Source organism: Scyliorhinus torazame, chromosome 29, assembly GCF_047496885.1.
Source record: "Scyliorhinus torazame isolate Kashiwa2021f chromosome 29, sScyTor2.1, whole genome shotgun sequence".
NCBI lineage: Eukaryota > Metazoa > Chordata > Chondrichthyes > Carcharhiniformes > Scyliorhinidae > Scyliorhinus > Scyliorhinus torazame.
In genome coordinates, this window is record NC_092735.1 from 18,959,703 (window position 1) to 18,979,006 (window position 19,304).

The window sequence follows — 19,304 nt, forward strand, 5'->3', positions numbered from 1 at the left end:
TGGGTTATGGGTGTCACTGGCCAGCATTTGTTTTACATCACCAATTGTCTTTTAAGAAGGTGCTCGCGATGAGCAGTCTTCATGAACCACTATAGTCCATATGGTGTAGGCACAATCATAGTGCTTTTAGGGAGAGAGTTCCATGATTTTGACCCAGTGATGATTAAGACAATGGTAGTACATTTTCAAGTCAGTACTATGTGCGACTTAAAGGGAACTGGCAAGTAATTGGTGATATTCCCATATGTCAGCTGCTCCTCTTCTAGGTGTAGCAGATTAGTCAGGAAGGTGCTGTCAAATAAGCCTTAGAAAGTTGCTGCTGTCCATTTTGACAATTGTAGATCCAGCCAGGTGTGGCTTTGGCAGAGGGAGTGAATGGTTTAATGTGATGAATGGAGTGCTGGTCACGGAGTCCTGGACAGTGTCAAGCTTCTTGAGTGTGCCAGAGGATTCCATAACCGTCCTGACCTGTGATTTGTAGATAGGGAGTCAGCAGCTGAGTTACCTACTGTAGAATAAATACCCAGCGTCTGACCTCCTTGTAGCCACAGTAATGACTGGTCCAGTTAAGTTTCTGGTCAATGGTAAACCCCAGGATATTGATAGTGGGAAATTCAGCAATAGTAATTCCATTGAATTTCAAAGGAAGATGGTTAGACTCTCTCTGTTGGAGATGGTCATTGCCTGGCACCTGCCACTTATCCACCCACGCCTGAATGTTATCCAGATTTTGCTGCATGTGGGCATAGACTACTTTGACATCTGAGGAGTTGTGAATGGTGCTGCACATCGTGCTGTCATCAGCGGACATCCCCACTTCTGACCTTATAACAGCATCATTGTTGAAACAGCTGCAAATGGTTGGGCCTAGAACATTGCCCTAAGTGACTACTGCAGCAATGTCATCGGGCTGAGTCGATTGCCTCCTGCTGCCATAGCCATCTTCATGCTAGTTTTGACTCCAACTAGTGGAAAGTTTTCCACCAATTCCCTTTTACTCCGATTCCTTGATACCACAGTCAGTCAGCTGCTGCCTTGATGTTGAGGACGGTCACTCTCACCTCTCCAGTTCAGCTCTTTTGTCCATGCGTGGAACCAAATTGAGCATCAGTGAACAGGCTATAGCTGAGTTTGATAGCATCGTCAACAACACCACACATCATTGATGGTTGAGGACTGATTGGGCGAGGTAATTTGTTGGATTGGACTTATCCTGCTTTTTGTGGCCAGTGACAACTGTGCAATTTTCCACATTGTTGGGTAGATGCTGCTGGAACAACTTGGCTAGAGGCGTGGCTAGTTTAGTGCATATGTTTTCAGTGCTACAGCCAGGATGTTTTTTTTAAATATAAATTTAAAGTACCCAATTATTTTTTCCCAATTAAGGGGAAATTTAGCGTGACCAATCCGCCTAGTCTGCACATAATAATAATCAATGAAGTTATTGTGAAAAGCCCCTAGTCGCCACATTCCGGCGCCTGTTCCGGGAATTGAACCCGCGCTGCTGGCCGTATTCTGCATTACAATCCAGCTGTTTAACCCACTGTGCTAAACCAACCCCTGCGGGTTATGGGGGTGAGACCCACTCAAACACGGGAAGAATGTGCAAACTCCATATGTACAGCTCCCAGAGCCAGGATCGAACCTGGGTCCTCAGCTCCATGAAGCAGCAGTGCTAACCACTGCACCACTGTGCTGCCCTCTACAACCAGGATATTATCCCAATCCAAACTTTTGTATCCAGTGCCTTCAGTTCTCAATATCATGTGAAGTGAATGTAAGTGGCTGCGGATTGAGCCTTGGAAAGAGGTTGTGATGGATAATTAAAATATTTTTTGAGTGGGCATGGAGTACAAAAATAATGAAGTTATGGAATAGTATAAAAACTCTGATTCAGTATCAACTCTCTAGGGCACCATACTCTTGAAGGGCTGTGACAGTATTGGAGAGGTGCAGGAAAGCTTCATGAGAAAGGTTCCAGGGATCATAAAACCATAGAATTTACAGTGCAGAAGGAGGCTATTCGGCCCATCGAGTCTGCACCGGCCCTTGGAAAGAGCAATCCACCTAAGCCACACCTCCACCCTATCCCCACACTTCCAACCTATTCCCGTAACCCCCCTAACCCAACCTTTTTGAACACTAAGGGCAATTTAGCATAGCCAATCCACCTATTCTGCACATCATTGGACTGTGGGAGGAAACCGGAGCACCCGGAGGAAACCCACGCAGACATGGGGAGAACATGCAGACTCCGCACAGACAGCGACACAAGCCGGGATTCGAACCTGGGACCCTGGAGCTGTGTAGCAACTTCACAGTTGAGGAACTTCAGTTAGTTGGATTGATAAGCGAAGCTGGTGCTTCAGTCCAAGAGAAGATTGCAGTTAGATGTTATGTAAATCCTCAAAATCATGAGGGGTCTGTGTAGACTAGATGGGGGAGTAGCTGCTCCCATTGGCAGAAGGATTAAGAACCTGAGAACATCAATTTAAGGTGATTGGCAAAAAGAAAACTGTGACATGAGGAAAAACCTTTTATTATGCAGCACATCAGGAATGCTCTGCTGGGGGCAGATTCCATAGAGGCCCTCCAAAGAGAATTGGCTAATTAATCTAAAGCGAGCAGTGGCACAGGGAAAAAGTGAAGGAGTGTGGCTAGGCTACTCTTCCACAGAGTTGGCACAGACGCAACAAGTCTGCTTACTGCACAGAAGGAGGCCATTCATGATTCACTCAGATTCTATCATCTACACAGCATTTCCAGCTAAAGACGGTTGCAAATGTTTCGACCTGGTCTTCAGCACTGACGTGCTGGGCTTTCACCCCATCATTGAGGATGAGGATGCTTCTGGAGCATCCTCTTCTGGTTGGTTGTTCATGACTGGATATGGCAGGACTTCAAAGCTGTGACCTGATTGTTGGTTGTGGAATCACATGCTAATTCCGAATGCATGCATGTATGTAGTCCCATATATGAATGTTCTAGTAGGTATAACTACAGGGTTGAAGAACGCACCTTTGATTTATACAATAGTTGGATTTATGAAGCGTACAATTCTCTCATTATGAGTTTGCTTGTTCTTGTAGGTCATGTTAAATAGGGTGAGCTAGGTCGCATTAGCCAGGCAGCAATCATTCCTCTGAAACCACAGTTCACCTCATTGCAATTTGTAATGTTTCTGCATAAATTGGAGCTTTTTTTTTAGTCAGTATTAAGGAGAGTGTATACTGAATTGGATATGAAGTGTTATAAAAGATGTTCTTGATGATGCTGAGTTGCTGATGGTGAGCACTATGAAGTGGCAAAAGTTAAGTTATTTTGACAGCAAGCTATTTTATTAATGTGTTTACGGTACTTGTTCCTGTACATGTCAGTTCTGCAGAGCTGATGGTGAATAATTTCTGTATACTGTTTTGGGCTGTAACTTGAAACAAAGAGTACTTAAAACATCTCATGTTTTTAACGGCAACAAAGGTTATGCCATAAATTATCAGATTACGTTTATAACTTCACAGTGAACTATGAATAATACTTGACCTCTGTGCTTGTACAATTCTGAAGACAATTTCCCACCTGATAAACTGTGGTCTGTGTTTCTGTTCCCATGCCATCTCAAAATTGTACATTGGAAAGAGGACAGACCAGTGCCCGCGGTTGAATTCACAATTCCCATATAAATATTTCATTCATGCTGAGGCTACCTCGCGGTATTGTGCAGCAGAAATAGCTGGATGTTCGGGCTGTTTAAATTAACAAAAAGTGTTGTGCTGCTCGTTGAATGGCAACCGTTCGAGATTATTACAAAAAAGCAGCTTTGACCTGAAACATTTATACAATTAACCAACTTGCATAGCAATGTCAATGTCACATTTCTGAATTTTAAAAACTCCCATCAAGTGGTAGTGGAAATATTTGCAAATATACATGAAATAGATTTTCTCTTAAGACCATACTGATCCAGGTGGACATGCGTTTTGAATGGATCATGGTATAACTGGAAGTAATTTTCTCTCTTTAATTAATTAATTAATTCATTCATTCATTCCTCAAATGTAGTCTTAATCTAATTCCTTGAGAGTGAACGAACTCTTCTAAGGACCAATAGATATGAAAAGTTGTGGTTTAAAAAAAATTAATTCATGGGATATATGTCCCTTGTGAATGTGGATGCGAACTGCTGTGGTCTATATGATGTAGGTACGCCCACAGTGTTATTAAGGTGGGTGTTCATGATTTTGGCCCAGCAATGTTGAAATGGGGAGAGGCGCTTGCAGATGGTGGAGTTTCCATGCATATGGGTACTCTTGTTTATCTAGGCAGGAGAGGTTATGAGTTTGGAAGATGCTGTCGAAGAAACCTTGGTGAGTTGCTGCAGTGCATCTTGTAAGAGGTACATATTGCTGCCAGTATTTTGTTTATTATTCTTTTGTGGGATGAGAGTTTTGCCTTTGTGAACTTGCTGGTGAGCTGCAACTTTGAATTTTGTAGTATATACGGTGTGAGTACACCCACTGTGCTATTAGGAAGGGATCTGCGGAATAATCCAGCGACAGTGAAGGAACGGTGCCGATATAGTTCCAAGTCCAGATGGTGTGGCTTGGAGGGGAACGTGCAGGTGGCAGTGTTACCGTGCACCTGATGCCCTTGACCATCTAGGTGGTAGAGGTGGGTTTGGAGAGTTACTACAGTGCATCTTGTATATGGCACACGCTGCTGTTCTGTTCCCATTGATTCCAATTTTGCTGGAGCACCTTGATGTGACGCTTCGTCAAATGCTGCCTTGATGTTGAGAGTAGTTGCACTCGCCTCACTGGTGTGCACCAATGGTGGAGGGAATTAATATTTAAGATGGTTGCCAAGCAGGCTACTTTGTTCCTGGGTGGTATTGAACTTCTTGAATATTATTGGCACTCCACTTATCCAGGCAACTGGGGAAAATTACATCACAGTCCTGACTTGTGTCTTCTAGAAGATGGACAAACTATGGTGGACAGGTCAGAAGATAAGTTACTTGCAGCAGAATATTCAGCCTCAGACTTGCTATTGTAGCCACTGTATTTATGTGGATGATCCAATTAAGTTTCTGGTCAAACTTCAGAGTTGGTCGTATTTATAGACGTTTGTGTGAAAGCCCATGAAATGTAGCTGGCAAAAAGATGCTGAAGAGCTATATGTACAGGTGCAAAACCAATATGTTTTTTTTAAAGTTGCTTTTTTATGTCAGATACAGACATATGAAATAGGAGATGAGAGAGCTTTGAAGTTCAGTTTTTTGGGGGTGACAGCAAAGATACTGAAGGACTTGGCTTTAAAACTCTTTGTCATAAATTTACACCAATGAGCATTTGTTTGAATAATAACTGATCTGTTACCCTGTGTTTATCCTTCAATAAATATAACACAGTGCGTTAATGTGGCTAGGTAGGGCGGCGCAGTGGTTAGCACTGGAACTACGCCACTGAGGACCCTGGTTCGAATCCCGGCCGTGGGTCACTGTACGTGTGGAGTTTGCACATTCTCCCGATGTCTGCGTGGGTTTCACCCCCACAACCCAATGATGTGCAGGTTAGGTGGATTGGCTATGCTAAATTGCCCCTCAATTGGAAAAAAAATAATTGGGTACTCTAATTTTTTTTAAAATTTTTTTAGTTTAATGTGGCTAGCTGCAGCTGTGCTCTTAGCTAATAAACTTATTTAACAGTTCCTTACACACCTCTGATATGGGATTAAACTAAATGTGGCCCCCTCTAATTTTCCCTGGCTTTATAGAAGCTTCTCTTAGCATTTATTCCCACTGCTAGCTGATAGTTGGGTAGAAATTAACTCAACTACAATTCGCTTGCAATTTTGATCTTATCCATTAGTTGCCCACACAGGGGACCTGGGGGGATCCAACTCTGAGGGGGGCCTCTGCGGTGGCCCGGCCCGTGATCGTGGCCTATCGATCGGCGGGCAGGCTTCTCCCGGTTGGGGCCTAAGTTCCTCCGCGCCGGGCCCCTGTAGGTCTCCGCCATGTTGCGTCAGGGCTGGCGCAGTGACAGCAACCCACGCGCATGCGTGAACTCGTGGCGCGCATGCCCGGACCTGCAACGCCCGTGCTGAAGCCCGTATCGGCAGCTGGGGCAGCATGAGGCTCTCCAGTGCCGTGCTGGCACCTGTGCGGCGCATGATCGCTGATCCTAGGGGCCAGATGACGTCAAAAAACGCTCCAGCGTTTACAGCGCCGTCAACACTTAGCCCCAGGATCAGAGAATCCCGCCCCATGACTTGATTCTGTCCTCTTTCACTCTGTATTTATTTCATTTTACATTTGTGGAAGAATCGCATGCTTCATCCCTCAGCTATGTTGCGCTTTTGTTTTCAAGCTAACAGTAAACTCTGCTCACTTTCAGCTGATTTCAGATAAAGGCTGTGTAAAACAGTTTGCCAGTTGGCTAGTATTTTTTAAGGCAACACTAATTGCTGATTAGATGTAACTCCTGTGTTTCCATTTGTCTATTTATGGCAATCCCACTTTTTTATATACCTGCTGTTCATTCCCAATCCTATTTCACCAGTTGTTGCAAGCGCATTATTGTGACCATAGTTGTGACAGTAGTCTTTCTCATCAGGCACGGAGTTTTTCAATTTTCCAATGAGATTCGTATTCTTGTATCAGTGATAAAAGCAAAGGAAACCTTTCTTTAAGTGTAGCCTTTGGCATCAATTAAGATAAATATGTAAAAAGAAAAAGATTCATGATGACAAATGTCTTGTACTCTGAAATAGGAGAATTTATACTAGAGAACAAGGAAATAGCAGAGCAGTAAAACTTTAGTTCTGTCTTTCCGGAAGAAGAAACAAATAACTTCCCAAAAACACTAGGGAACCAAGGTTCTAGGGGAAAGGAAGAATTGAAGAAAATTAGTAATACTAAAAAAAAGTAGTGCTGGAGAAATTGAAGGGGTTGAAAGCTGATAAACCCCCCAGGGATTGATCTGATTTCCAGGGTATTAAAGAAGGTGGTCATGGAAATAAAGGATTCGTTGATGGTCAGCTTCCAAATTTCTGTTGATTCTGAAACATTCCCAGCAGACTGGAGGGTGGCAAATGTAACCCTGCTATTTAAAAAAAGGAGGGAGTAAGAAAGCAAGGAATTACAGACCGGTTAGCCTAACATTCACAGCAGGGAAAATGCTTGAGTTTATTATAAAGGATGTGATAGAAAATATCAATGGAATTAAATCAACAGATTAGTCTACATGGATTTATGAAAGGGAAACCATGATGGACAAACCTTTGGGAGTTTTTTGAGGACATAACAATAGAATAGATAAGGGTGAACCAGTGGATGTGGTGTATTTGGATTTTCAGAAAGCTTTTGATAAAGCCTCACTTGAGAGGTTAGTGTGCAAAATTAAAGCACATGGGATTGGGGAATAATATATTGGACCGGATTGAGAATTAGCAGAAAGGGAAAGGAGTAGGAATAAATGGGATTTTTGCAGTGGCAGGCAATGACTAGTGGGGCCCCGCAGGGATCCGTGATTGGGCCCAGCTATTCACAATACCAAGACAACATAAAATTTGATGTGAATGGCGAGGAGGATATTAAAAGGCGATTTAGACCATTTGAATAAGTGGGCACATGGCAGATGCAACATTATGTGGATAAGTGTGAAGTTATCCATTTCAGTATGAAAAACAGAATGACAGAGTATTATTTAAATAGTGGCAGATTGAAAAATGTTGATGTACAAAGGGATGAGTGTCCCTGGATGTCTTGCTGTACCTGTGCAGGGCCTTGGTGAGACTCCACCTGGAGCTTTGCGTGCAGTTTTGGTCTCCTTTCCTAAGAAAAGACATACTTGTCATAGAAGGAGTGCAGCAAAGGTTCACCAGACTGATTCCTGGGGTGGCAGGATTGTCATGTGAGGAGAGATTGGGCCGACTCGGCTTGTGTCCACTGGAGTTTAGAAGAATGAGATGTGATCTCATTGAAATGTGTAACATTCTAACAGGGCTGCAGAGACAGGATGCAGGGATGATGTTTCCTTTGGCTGGATGGGTGGGAGGGGGGTGGTTCTAGAACAGGGGGTCACAAGTCTGAACAATAGAACATTACAGCGCAGTACAAGCTCTTTGGCCCTTGATGGTGCGCCGACCTGTGAAACCAATCTAAAGCCCATCTACACTATTCCATTATCATCCATATGTTTATCCAATGACCATTTAAATGCCCTTAATGTTGGTGAGTCCACTACTGTTGCAGGCAGGGCATTCCACTCCCCTACTACTCTTGAGTAAAGAACCTACCTCTGACATCTGTCCTATATCTATCGCCCCTCAATTTAATGCTATGTCCCCTCGTGCTAGCCATCACCATCCGAGGAAAAAGGCTCTCACTGTCCACCCTATCTAATCCTCTGATCATCTTGTATGCCTCTATTAAGTCACCTCTTAACCTTCTTCTCTCTAACGAAAACAGCCTCAAGTCCCTCAGCCTTTCCTCATAAGATCTTCCCTCCATACCAGGCAACATCCTGGTAAATCTTCTCTGCACCCTTTCCAATGCTTCCACATCCATCCTATAATGCGGCGACCAGAACTGCGCGCAATAGTCCAAATGCGGCCGCACCAGAGTTTTGTACAGCTGCAAAATGACCTCATGGCTCCGAAACTCAATCCCTCTACCAATAAAAATCTCAAACGCGCAATAAAGAGGGCTAAAAGGGGTCATGAGGAAATGGGTGAGATTCTTAATGAGAACTTTGCATCGGTATTCACCAAGGAGAGGGACATGACGGATGTTGAGGCTAGGGATGGATGTTTAAATACTCTAGGTCAAGTCGGCACAGGGAAGTTTTGGGTGTTCTAAAAGGCATTAAGGTGGACAAGTCCCCAGGTCCGGATGGGATCTATCCCAAGTTACTGAGGGAAGCGAGGGACGAAATAGCTGGGGCCTTAACAGATATCTTTGCAGCATCCTTGAGCACGGGTGAGGTCCCAGAGGACTGGAAAATTGCTAATGTTCCTTTGTTTAAGAAGGGTAGCAGGAATAATCCAGGGAATTATAGACCTGTGAGCTTGACATCAGTAGTAGGCAAACTGTTGGAGAAGATACTGAGGGATAGGATCTATTCACATTTGGAAGAAAATAGACTTATCCGTGATAGGCAGCATGGTTTTGTGCAGAGAAAGTCATGTCTTACAAACCTAATAGAATTCTTTGAGGAAGTGACAAAGTTAATTGATGAGGGAAGGGCTGTAGATGTCATATACATGGACTTCAGTAAGGCGTTTGATAAAGTTTCCCATGGCAGGTTGGTGGAAAAAGTGAAATCGTATGGGGTTCAGGGTGTACTAGCTAGATGGATAAAGAACTGGCTGGGCACCAGGAGACAGAGTAGTGGTGGAAGGGAGTGTCTCAAAATGGAGAAAGGTGACTAGTGGTGTTCCACATGGATCTGTGCTCTAACCACTGTTGTTTGTGATGTACATAAATGATCTGGACGACGGTATAGGTGGTCTGATTAGCAAGTTTGCAGATGATACTAAGATTGGTGGAGTTGCAGATAGTGAGGAGGACTGTCGGGGAATACAGCAATATATAGATAGATTGGAGAGTTGGGCAGAGAAATGGCAGATGGAGTTCAATCCAGGCAAATGCGAGGTGATGCATTTTGGAAGATCCAATTCAAGAGCGGGCTATACGGTCAATGGAAGAGTCATGGGGAAAATTGATGTACAGAGAGATCTGGGAGTTCAGATCCATTGTACCCTGAAGGTGGCAACGCAGGTCGATAGTGGTCAAGAAGGCATACACCATGCTTGCCTTCATCGGACGGGGTATTGAGTACAAGAGTCGGCAGGTCATGTTACAGTTGTATAGGACTTTGGTTAGGCCACATTTGGAATACTGCGTGCAGTTCTGGTCGCCATATTACCAGAAGGATGTGGATGCTTTCGAGAGGGTGCAGAGGAGGTTCACCAGGATGTTGCCTGGTATGGAGGGTGCTAGCTATGAAGAAAGGTTGAGTAGATTAGGATTGTTTTCGTTGGAAAGACAGAGATTGAGGGGGGACCTGATTGACGTCTACAAAATTATGAGAGGTATGGACAGGGTGGATAGCAACAAGCTTTTTCCAAGAGTGGGGGTGTCAATTCCAAGGGGTCACGATTTCAAGGTGAGAGGGGGAAGTTTAAGGGAGATGTGCGTGGAAAGTTTTTTACGCAGAGGGTGGTGGGTGCCTGGAACGCTTTGCCAGCGGAGGTGGTAGAGGCGGGCACAATAGCATAATTTAAGATGCATCTAGACCGATATATGAACGGGCGGGGAACAGAGGGAAGTAGATCCTTGGAAAATAGAAGACGGGTTTAGATGAAGGATCTAGATCGGCGCAGGCTGGGAGGGCCGAAGGGCCTGTTCCTGTGCTGTAATTTTTTTTGTTCTTAATAAAAGCCAACAAACAGTACGCCTTCTTAACACCCCTATCAACCTGGGTGGCAACTTTCAGGGATCTATGTACATGGACACCGAGATCTCTCTGCTCATCCACACTACCAAGAATCTTACCATTAGCCTTGTACTCTGTATTCCTGTTACTCCTTCCAAAATGAATCACCTCACACTTTTCTGCATTAAAACTCCATTTGCCACTTCTCAGCCCAGCTCTGCAGCTTATCTATGTCCCTTTGTAACCTGCAACATCCTTCCGCACTGTCCACAACTCCACCGACTTTAGTGTCACCTGCATATTTACTCACCCATCCTTCTACGCCCTACTCCAGGTCATTTATAAAAATGACAAACAGCAGTGACCCCAAAACAGATCCTTGTGGTACACCACTAGTAGCTGAACTCCAGGCTGAACATTTCCCATCAACCACCACCCTCTGTCTTCTTACAGCTAGCCAATATCTGATCCAAACTGCTAAATCACCCTGAATCCCATGCCTCTGTATTTTCTGCAATAGCCTACCATGGGGAACCTTATCAAACGCTTTACTGAAATCCATATACACCACATCAACTGCTTTCCCCTCGTCTACCTGTTCGGCCACCTTCTCAAAGAACTCAATAAGGTTTGTGAGGCACGACCTACCCTTCACAAAACCATGTTGACTATCCCTAATCAAACTATTCCTTTCTAGATATCTGGGTAGTGGGTAGGCCATTTAGGACTGAGATGAGGAGAAATCTCTTCACCCAGAACCTGTGGAATTCTCTACCAGAAGGCTGAGCAGGCCGTCATTGAATATATTTAAGAAGGGAGTAGATTTCTAGACTCTTAACTCAATGCCACACTCCCTACTCTCCCCATACCCCTCGACACCTTTCAGATATGATATTGAAAGGTGGAGCAGGCTTCTAGAGCCGAATGTGCTTATTTTCTGTGTTTCCATGAAGTTTGTAAACCTGACAGATGAAAGGTGACTAAAATAAAATAAGTTGTAGAAATATTTGCCGACCCTCTGAAAGATCAGGACTGCAAATATGAATTGGCTGTTTGTTGAAGCTTCAGTTGTTCTCCGACTGCTGATGTCCAATTCAAGCAACATGTAGATAGCTGTGTGCATCATTTAAATGGACTGTTTCATACCAAATAGAATACATTTTTTTTTTAAATTAGCTAACAATGTGCCAGAGGCTGCTAGGTTTCACCCTTTAGGGGATATTGTGATGTTGAAAAATAAAATTCAATGGTACTTTTTCATTTTGACACACCCATACTTAATACATTTTTTATTTATCCAGAATCCAGCCGCCTCCACACCTCAGCAACCATCTGGACTCCAATCTACGCAACCTGTCTCTCCCAGCAAATCCTACAACTCTCCTGGTGCTTCTGGTAGCCTGCAGTGTCGCAGGTAAGGAGGTTCTTCATTTTACGCAAAAGTTGTTTTGTTTAAATATATCCACTTGTTTAAGGGCATAAGAATTGATTTTGTTGGACAAATGAAACATTCTGGGCAAGTCTTAGCCCATAGTCTTTGTTGAGAAAACTCCCAGCCCCTTAAAGGAGGATGACACCTAACAGGCTTCCTGATTTGTCTGTCCTCTGATGACTGGGCAGGCCAATCTGTAGCCAAAAGTCTTTGGGTAGAGAGAAGAGTTTCCCTGAGGATAGATGTGTGGGGAGAAACAGGGTCCTGCTCCCTTTCCTCCTGCTTTTGTTGCTTTGTCGCATAATCCGAGCTGGTACAAGCCTTTGGTGCCAATTAAAATAGAAACTTTGAATACCTGACAGCTGCACAAACTAAACTGAGAAGGAATTTCTTCAAGTGTAAATTAAAAAGTGATTCACTGAAAGGTCAGCACTGGAAAATGTCAAAGTGGTTGTTCATAAAAGTTCATTAACATAGGTGCAGTGAGAACATTTTTTGCCAGCTGCTGTAATGTCATTGTTCAAAGTATACATTTGAGCACATTAGCTAAGACAGCCTGCCGCCCCTTGCAGAGCCTTGTTTTAGTGAATGCTGCTGGACTGCTCGTCCCAGGGTTCAGAGTACCTTGGGGAAGGTGCAGCAAGGCTATTCTGTCAAAATTAGGAGATACTGGATTGTGGAAAAGAAATAACTATTCAGGATCTGAGGTTGATATAAAAATCAAAGGCCATAAAATGATAATTGCACATTGCTAGTGTGATGACAGAAGGGGTCTTGGTACAGTGAAATAGTGTCAGGTACTGAGAAGGAGTGTGAGAAATTCGTGAGCTTCCAAATCTGTTTCAGAGTGACCTGTTGGCCTTAACGGTTTATCTCCTTGTAAATAGGGTGTGCAGTAAGCAATTGCAGTGTGCTGCATTCTTTATTATATAATACTTCAAAAGATGAGTAATTTACCAAAGCAGGGAATTAACTTTTATTAAATTCTGACGAAGAATCTACAAGTCCAGAACATAATTTTCAACCCGTGTCTCACTAACATTTGAACTAATTGAAACAATATTGATTAAATTTCTCCAAAATGCTGAATAAATAAAGGACAAAGCATTGAGGAAGCTGTAAAATCACATACCTTGTATTTTTTAAATAATCCTATGTTTCTACTTGTGCAGTGTCTCCGATCATTTCTTTAAGCTGTCGTCAACTGACTTTCCCACCTCACTGACATCTTTGGTCTTTCTTTGTGGCTGTGAAATTCCTTTGAGTTGCTCCCAGTCCACCACCAGCATTTCACTAAATTGCAGTGGGACCTTCATTTGCTTGCATAACCAGAAATTCTGCCACACTGGGGCAAAGTAACACTGATGGGTCTGAAGCAGCTCCAAAGAATTTCACAGCTGATGTTTTCTTTCAAAACTGCCCTTGGCTTTCCTTACTTGAAAAAATACCCTCAATATTCTACCTTCCCAACCCAAAAACCGGCAAGATTTTAGGTATGGTACAGACTCTGTCACGAGGTTTGCAATTTTGTAACGCCTGTACCATCCAGCTATCGTTCAGCGAATTCCTCCCCATTGTAATAAAGGCTGCATCACATGAAGAAACAAACTTTCCCAAATTGCCATTTGACAAATAATGGCATTGATCAAGAAGGCTGATGATTTTAAACACGAACGTAACAGCTCTGTTTCAGTGACTGCTATCTGGATCTCAAGATTACATAGAGTATAGAAATTTATGTACAAAGGAGGTTATTTGGCTAGTTGCCCTGGTCCTAACTTCACCATCAAAGTTATGTCTACTTACTCCTATTTGCCTGCACTTCACTCATATCTTTCTGTGGCTTCCTTTATTTTTTTAATGATCCTTATTGCCACAAATAGGCTTACGTTAACACTGCAATTCAGTTACTGTGAAAAGCCACCAGAAGCCACATTCCGGCACCTGTTTGGGTACATGGAGGGAGAATTCAGAATGTCCAAATCACCTAACACCACGTCTTTCGGGACTTGTGGGAGGAAACCGGAAAACCCAGAGGAAACCCACGCAGACACAGGGAGAACATGCAGACTCCGCACAGACACTGACCCAAGCTGGGAATCAAACCTGGGATCCTGGCACTGTGAAGCAACAGTGCTAACCACTGTGCTACCCTTTAAATTTCATTTGCTTTCTAAATATGATGCACTCAACTTGAAAATGAAATGAAAATCGCTTATTGTCACAAGTAGGCTTCAAATGAAGTTACTGTGAAAAGCCCCTTGTCGCCACATTCCGGCGCCTGTTCGGGGAGGCTGTTACGGGAATTGAACCGTGCTGCTGGCCTGCCTTGGTGTGCTTTCAAAGCCAGCGATTTAGCCCTGTGCCCTTGGGCACTAATTAGTAAAACCTTCCATTTAAACTCCCTTGTTCTGCTTCTAACATCAATCCTCAAAAGTGTTCCTCTTTGTTGCTGATTGACGAACAGCGGAAATAATCTATCATGATTGGCTAATTGATTTTAAACTCGTTCGCCCAATAAATCTTCTGTACTTTATAATGGTTTCCATTTGAATTTATGAATGCAGGACCCTGTTTTGCTATCTTTGTAGCTGTCCACACTAGTATGGGATAAAGTTGATATGAGAAAATCGATCCAGGAAAGACGAGAATATAACAAGTTTGGGAAATTATAGATAGGTGCCTGACAGTGGTAGATTCTTGTGTACGATTTCTGTTTCCATTTTGTTTTTTCAGTGGAACAGTAAGGCAGATGCTGGACTTAAGAAGAAATATGGCAGACAGTGTAGCATCAGCCCAGCACTCTGCAAACTCCAGTAATACAGGTACTTGCACCAACAAAAAAAGTATTGGAATGTTTAATGAAGTTCAGTAGTACTTTGTAACTATACTGAGACATCAGTTCCCCACCTAATGAAAACCAGAAGGTGCCTGTAACTTCAGCCCCCACATACCGTGTGACTTTTGAAATATCCATTTTATGGGCATTCAATTCTGTACTGGTTAATTATGGGGGGGGGGGGGTGGGGGGGCATTGAAATTGTCTATTTCTCAAGGACTTTCAAACCTTTCACCTTCCCCTTTGAACCAGTTGCTTGATTCCCAGCGCTGTTTGCCATCCAACTCGTTCAACTAGGTTTTAATTTATTTCTATTCGGGTCAGCGGACCGAGTGCTGGCAGATATACCACCCTGAGATGGGGAGAGGTGGAGAGAATGGAAAGACAGAATTTTACTTTCAAGCATTAAACTGCCATTCGTTTGCTTAACTGAGGATTGTGTAAACTTGCATACTGGAATTTATTCTAGTTCCCATTAATGACCTATGCATTCCATATTGCTGTAGGAAGGCACTCTGTTGCTATGTGTGTGTGCTAGGAAAATATCAGCACCTACCAATGCCCAGTGAGTCTACATATGATATGCCCTTTCATGCAGCATGTTGTACTACAAGGGCCAATTGACCCTGTTGTATTATACTACCTTAACGTGAGTCATATTGAAGGTAGTCGGAGTGGCGTCTGCTTACCGGACTCCTCTAACCCTTTTGACTGACTCACATTACGTGATCATGATTGGGGTCCCAAAGGAGAAGGTTGGGGACTGGGGGTGGGGGGAAATGGAAATTTCTATTTACAGATTCTAATTGGAAGATATTTTGCTATTGCAGGTATTACAAACTTTACACCTCCTCAGGTAGTTGGCGGACAGACAAAGCCTCAGAATACAGGGACGTCTGGTGCTGTGGTCACTCCTGTGCTCCCAGCAACTGCAGCAGTAGTAGGAAACAGTCAGTCGCTGTCGACCTCTGGCAGTAACCAGCCTATGCCAGTATCTCTTCAGTCAGTGCCAGTATTGCTTACAGTTCCAGTGGCAATGTCTTCCCAACCTCAGCTTCTGCAGCCCTCAGCAAATACTTTGCTGACGAATCAGCAACCTGGAATTGAGTTTTTACCTGTTCAATCTCAACCCACACTTAGCAACCTCTCCAAGCCACTTGCATCGCAGATATCGACAAATGTAGCAAAAGCAAATGGTGCTAGTCCTTCTTTGCCAAGCCCAGGAGTCCAAAGGAAGTCCCCTGGAAGTATGGGGCCAATGCAGATAAGTAGTGTTGCTTCAGGTCAGACTGCTACTGTGGCTTCTGTGACCAGTACTCCGCCTATTCTTTCACCTCCGATTTCCCGGACAGTACAGCCATCTTTGATTTCCCCAGGACATTTTAACCCTTCTAATGCTAGAGCACCAGTACAACCAAGGCCTTCACAAACTTGCAGCCAGATACAAGTTTCTGCACCGTCAAGTCAGCCATTAACAGTCAGTTCAGACAGCACCAATGCAGGAGTTTCCAGAGCAGGTGAGTGGACAATCAGAATGTAACCGTGTGTATTGAAACTGAACTGCTGTTCAACATGTTTGTGCATGTAGTGAAATAATTACATAATTTAGGTTGATTGTTAGCCTTGTGCTGGCTACCTTTCACCATCAGTAAACTTGTAAATGTTGGTTGAGGGATAGAATTGAACTTTAAAAGGCAATTTACCCAGAGGTTTATTGAAATATTGAGGGCCACAATGTCACTTCAAAATAAAAATCAACACCCCTCTATACTAAAGTACAGCTGCGATATTAATGGGGCTGCAATAAACCAACATCTGTGTTTTGAAAAGGTGTGAAATAAGATTCCTTTTCTCGCAAATCTGAATGTTGTCTGTCGCACCACATAGTTCTATTGCATTTTATAAAATTAATGATACAAGTTTGGGGTAAGGGAATATGGCTAACACATCAGCTCAATGAAAAATAATCTATTTATCTTTTAAGAGTATTTTAGGACAATGTAACAGAAATCCTTACATGGTTCAAACAAGTGATGTCTTGTGTACTTTAAAAGATTGTGACTGTAAGACTCCTACACTTGCTTCCTAGTGAGTTCCTTTTGCAGAAAAGGGAACTTAAAGAGTTGCTGTCCTTTTTTTAATATAAAAATAAATGTCTATTGTCACACCTTTTGTGGGCAGAAACTGAGCAGAAAAACGTCCCCCTCACAAGATTTGCTGTTTGGTCTGGTACAGGTCTCAGGAGGAGGTGTTTACCCATGTATCTTCCAGATTCATTGGCATGTGCTGTATAAGTGGAATGGGTGATTAGAATATGGAATGTTTTACTATAATGGTTAATGGAGGCCCTGTCAATCAGGATGATCAGGGAATTGAATGGGGCTTGAGGAAAATATTTAACGGATATAAGGAATGCGCAGGAAGTTGGGATAATCCCAATGTGGGCTAGTATAAGTACCAGGTAATCCGTTACCCAGATTCATGAAATGCATTCTACCTCAGCAGCAGAAAAAAACCCATCTCAATTGTTATGGGTCAGGGTTTAGAGAATCCCAAAGTGTATCATGGAGTTCACCTGACCCACCACTTTTAATAGATTGTGGTATGGGGAGAACACGGCTCACTCTACGGGTATGGTACAGCAGAAATGGACGAGTATTTTTGAAAACAAAACAATGTTTATTCTATGAACTCAAGTTAACCTTTTTAAAACAAACCGTGAATATCTTAGCAACCATTAATTCAAATACACCCCCTAAAGAATACAACACTATGTAGTCTTTGTGCTGTTCTTTTAACATCCAAAAGACTTAACAAACCTGCAAACAGGAGCACATCAGGGTTTACATTCAAGACTGAAAACATTTATACTTCTGAATTAACCAAATGATCTACAGATAGTTTTTGGATGGCAGAGATCAACAGCAGTGCAGCTCACAGACACACCCAAGCTTTTCAAACTGAAACTAAAAAGCAGAAGTGGAGCTCAGCTCCACCCACACTCTGACATCATTCCAGTAACATGAGCAGCTCCATTTCTTAAAGGTACATTTCTTAAACATCCATTTCTTAAAGGGTATTCTCACGTGACCCCCCCCCCCCAGAAAAAAAGACCCATCAACTTCAAGATGGTTTCATTTTTCACCTTTGCACTATCCTTTAAGAAATGCACACAGTAAATATACTTGTTCGTTTAAAAAAACAACACGCAAACAAGTATTATAATAATAAAGTCCATTTTTGTTCTTCCTCCAACTGAAATCCTTCTCAATTAACAGTCTATTTGAACAAGAAGGTCTCTGCACGATCTGTCCATTGCTCTACGCCTCAGTATTTCTCTTTAAAGTCAGATAACTTGGTTCAATCTGATCACAGAGTCCCTTGCAATTCTCCAACACAGGAGCAGTGGTTATCACAATTTTCAGGCAGTCAAATGCCGGTTGAATGTCCGCTGACCATTGAAATTTTCGATGTTTCTTAAGCAAGTCCATCAGTGGAGCAATCACGCTACAAAACTTTTGCACAAATGTTCGATCAAATCCACTCGTGCCAAGAAATCGCATTATTTCCCTTCGTCTCGAGGGTATCGAAAACTCCTCCAGGAAAGTGACTTGGGCTTTTCCAAATTCACTTTTGGCTAGGTTTAACACCAAAACCGCCTCCTGAAGTCGATCGAATAACTCCATCAGATGTTTTAAATGTTCTGTCCATGTCTGGCTGAAAATTACCAGATCGTCGATGTGTACCGCACAATTGGGTAATCCTGAAACGACTTTGTTAGTTAACCGTTGAAATGTGGCTGGGGCGTTTTTCAGGCCAAATGGCATGACTTTGAATTGGTATATACCATCTGGAGTCACAAAAGCTGAAATCTCCTTCGCCCTTTCGGATAAAGGTACCTGCCAGTAACCTTTAAGTAAATCCAGTTTGGAAATAAAAACTGATTGCCCCACTTTCTCAATGCAATCCTCCAAATGTGGGATGGGATAAGAGTCCGTTCTTGTAACTGCATTAACATTTCAATAGTCCACACACAACCGTTGGGTACCGTCTGGTTTAGGCACCATCACTATGGGTGAGCTCCATTTGCTGCAACCCACTTCAATTATGCCATTTTTAAGCATACTCTAAATCTCTTTGTTAACCTGTGCCAATTTTAAAGGGTTAAGTCTATATGGATGTTGTTTGATTGGAACAGCATTTCCCACATCTACATCATGTATAGCCATTTTAGTACTTCTCAATTTATCTCCACAAACTTGCCCATGTGATATCAATAACTCTTTCAGGTCAGTTTGTTTTCCCTCTGGAAGGTAACTCACCAATTTATCCCAATTTTTAATCCTCATTTTCCAATTTAATTTGAGGTATGTCAAATTCAGAGTCATCTGGATTTGGTTTGTCACTTTGAGTTGGAATCATTAAAACCTCCTCCTTTTTCTCTCTTTCCCTTTCAAAGTACCTTTTAAGCATATTCACATGACACACTCGGTGATTCTTCCTTCTATCTGGTGTTTTTACCACATAATTTACCTCACTTAATTTCCTTTCAATCTGATACGGTCTAGCTTTTAAAGGTTCACCTACCACTGGT

General features: G+C 42.8%; 1 protein-coding gene across 12 annotated transcripts in view; it reads left to right on the forward strand.

Moving 5' to 3' along the window:
* Positions 1–19,304, forward strand: part of LOC140403903 (activating transcription factor 7-interacting protein 1-like) — a 256,189-nt gene that overhangs the window by 170,474 nt on the left and 66,411 nt on the right. For all 12 annotated transcript variants that reach the window (XM_072492132.1, XM_072492126.1, XM_072492134.1 and 9 more), the window contains 3 exons: positions 11,741–11,853; positions 14,608–14,696; positions 15,541–16,227. In XM_072492132.1, coding sequence (XP_072348233.1) covers positions 11,741–11,853; positions 14,608–14,696; positions 15,541–16,227 — 889 coding nt within the window. The remainder of the gene's footprint in view (positions 1–11,740; positions 11,854–14,607; positions 14,697–15,540; positions 16,228–19,304) is intronic.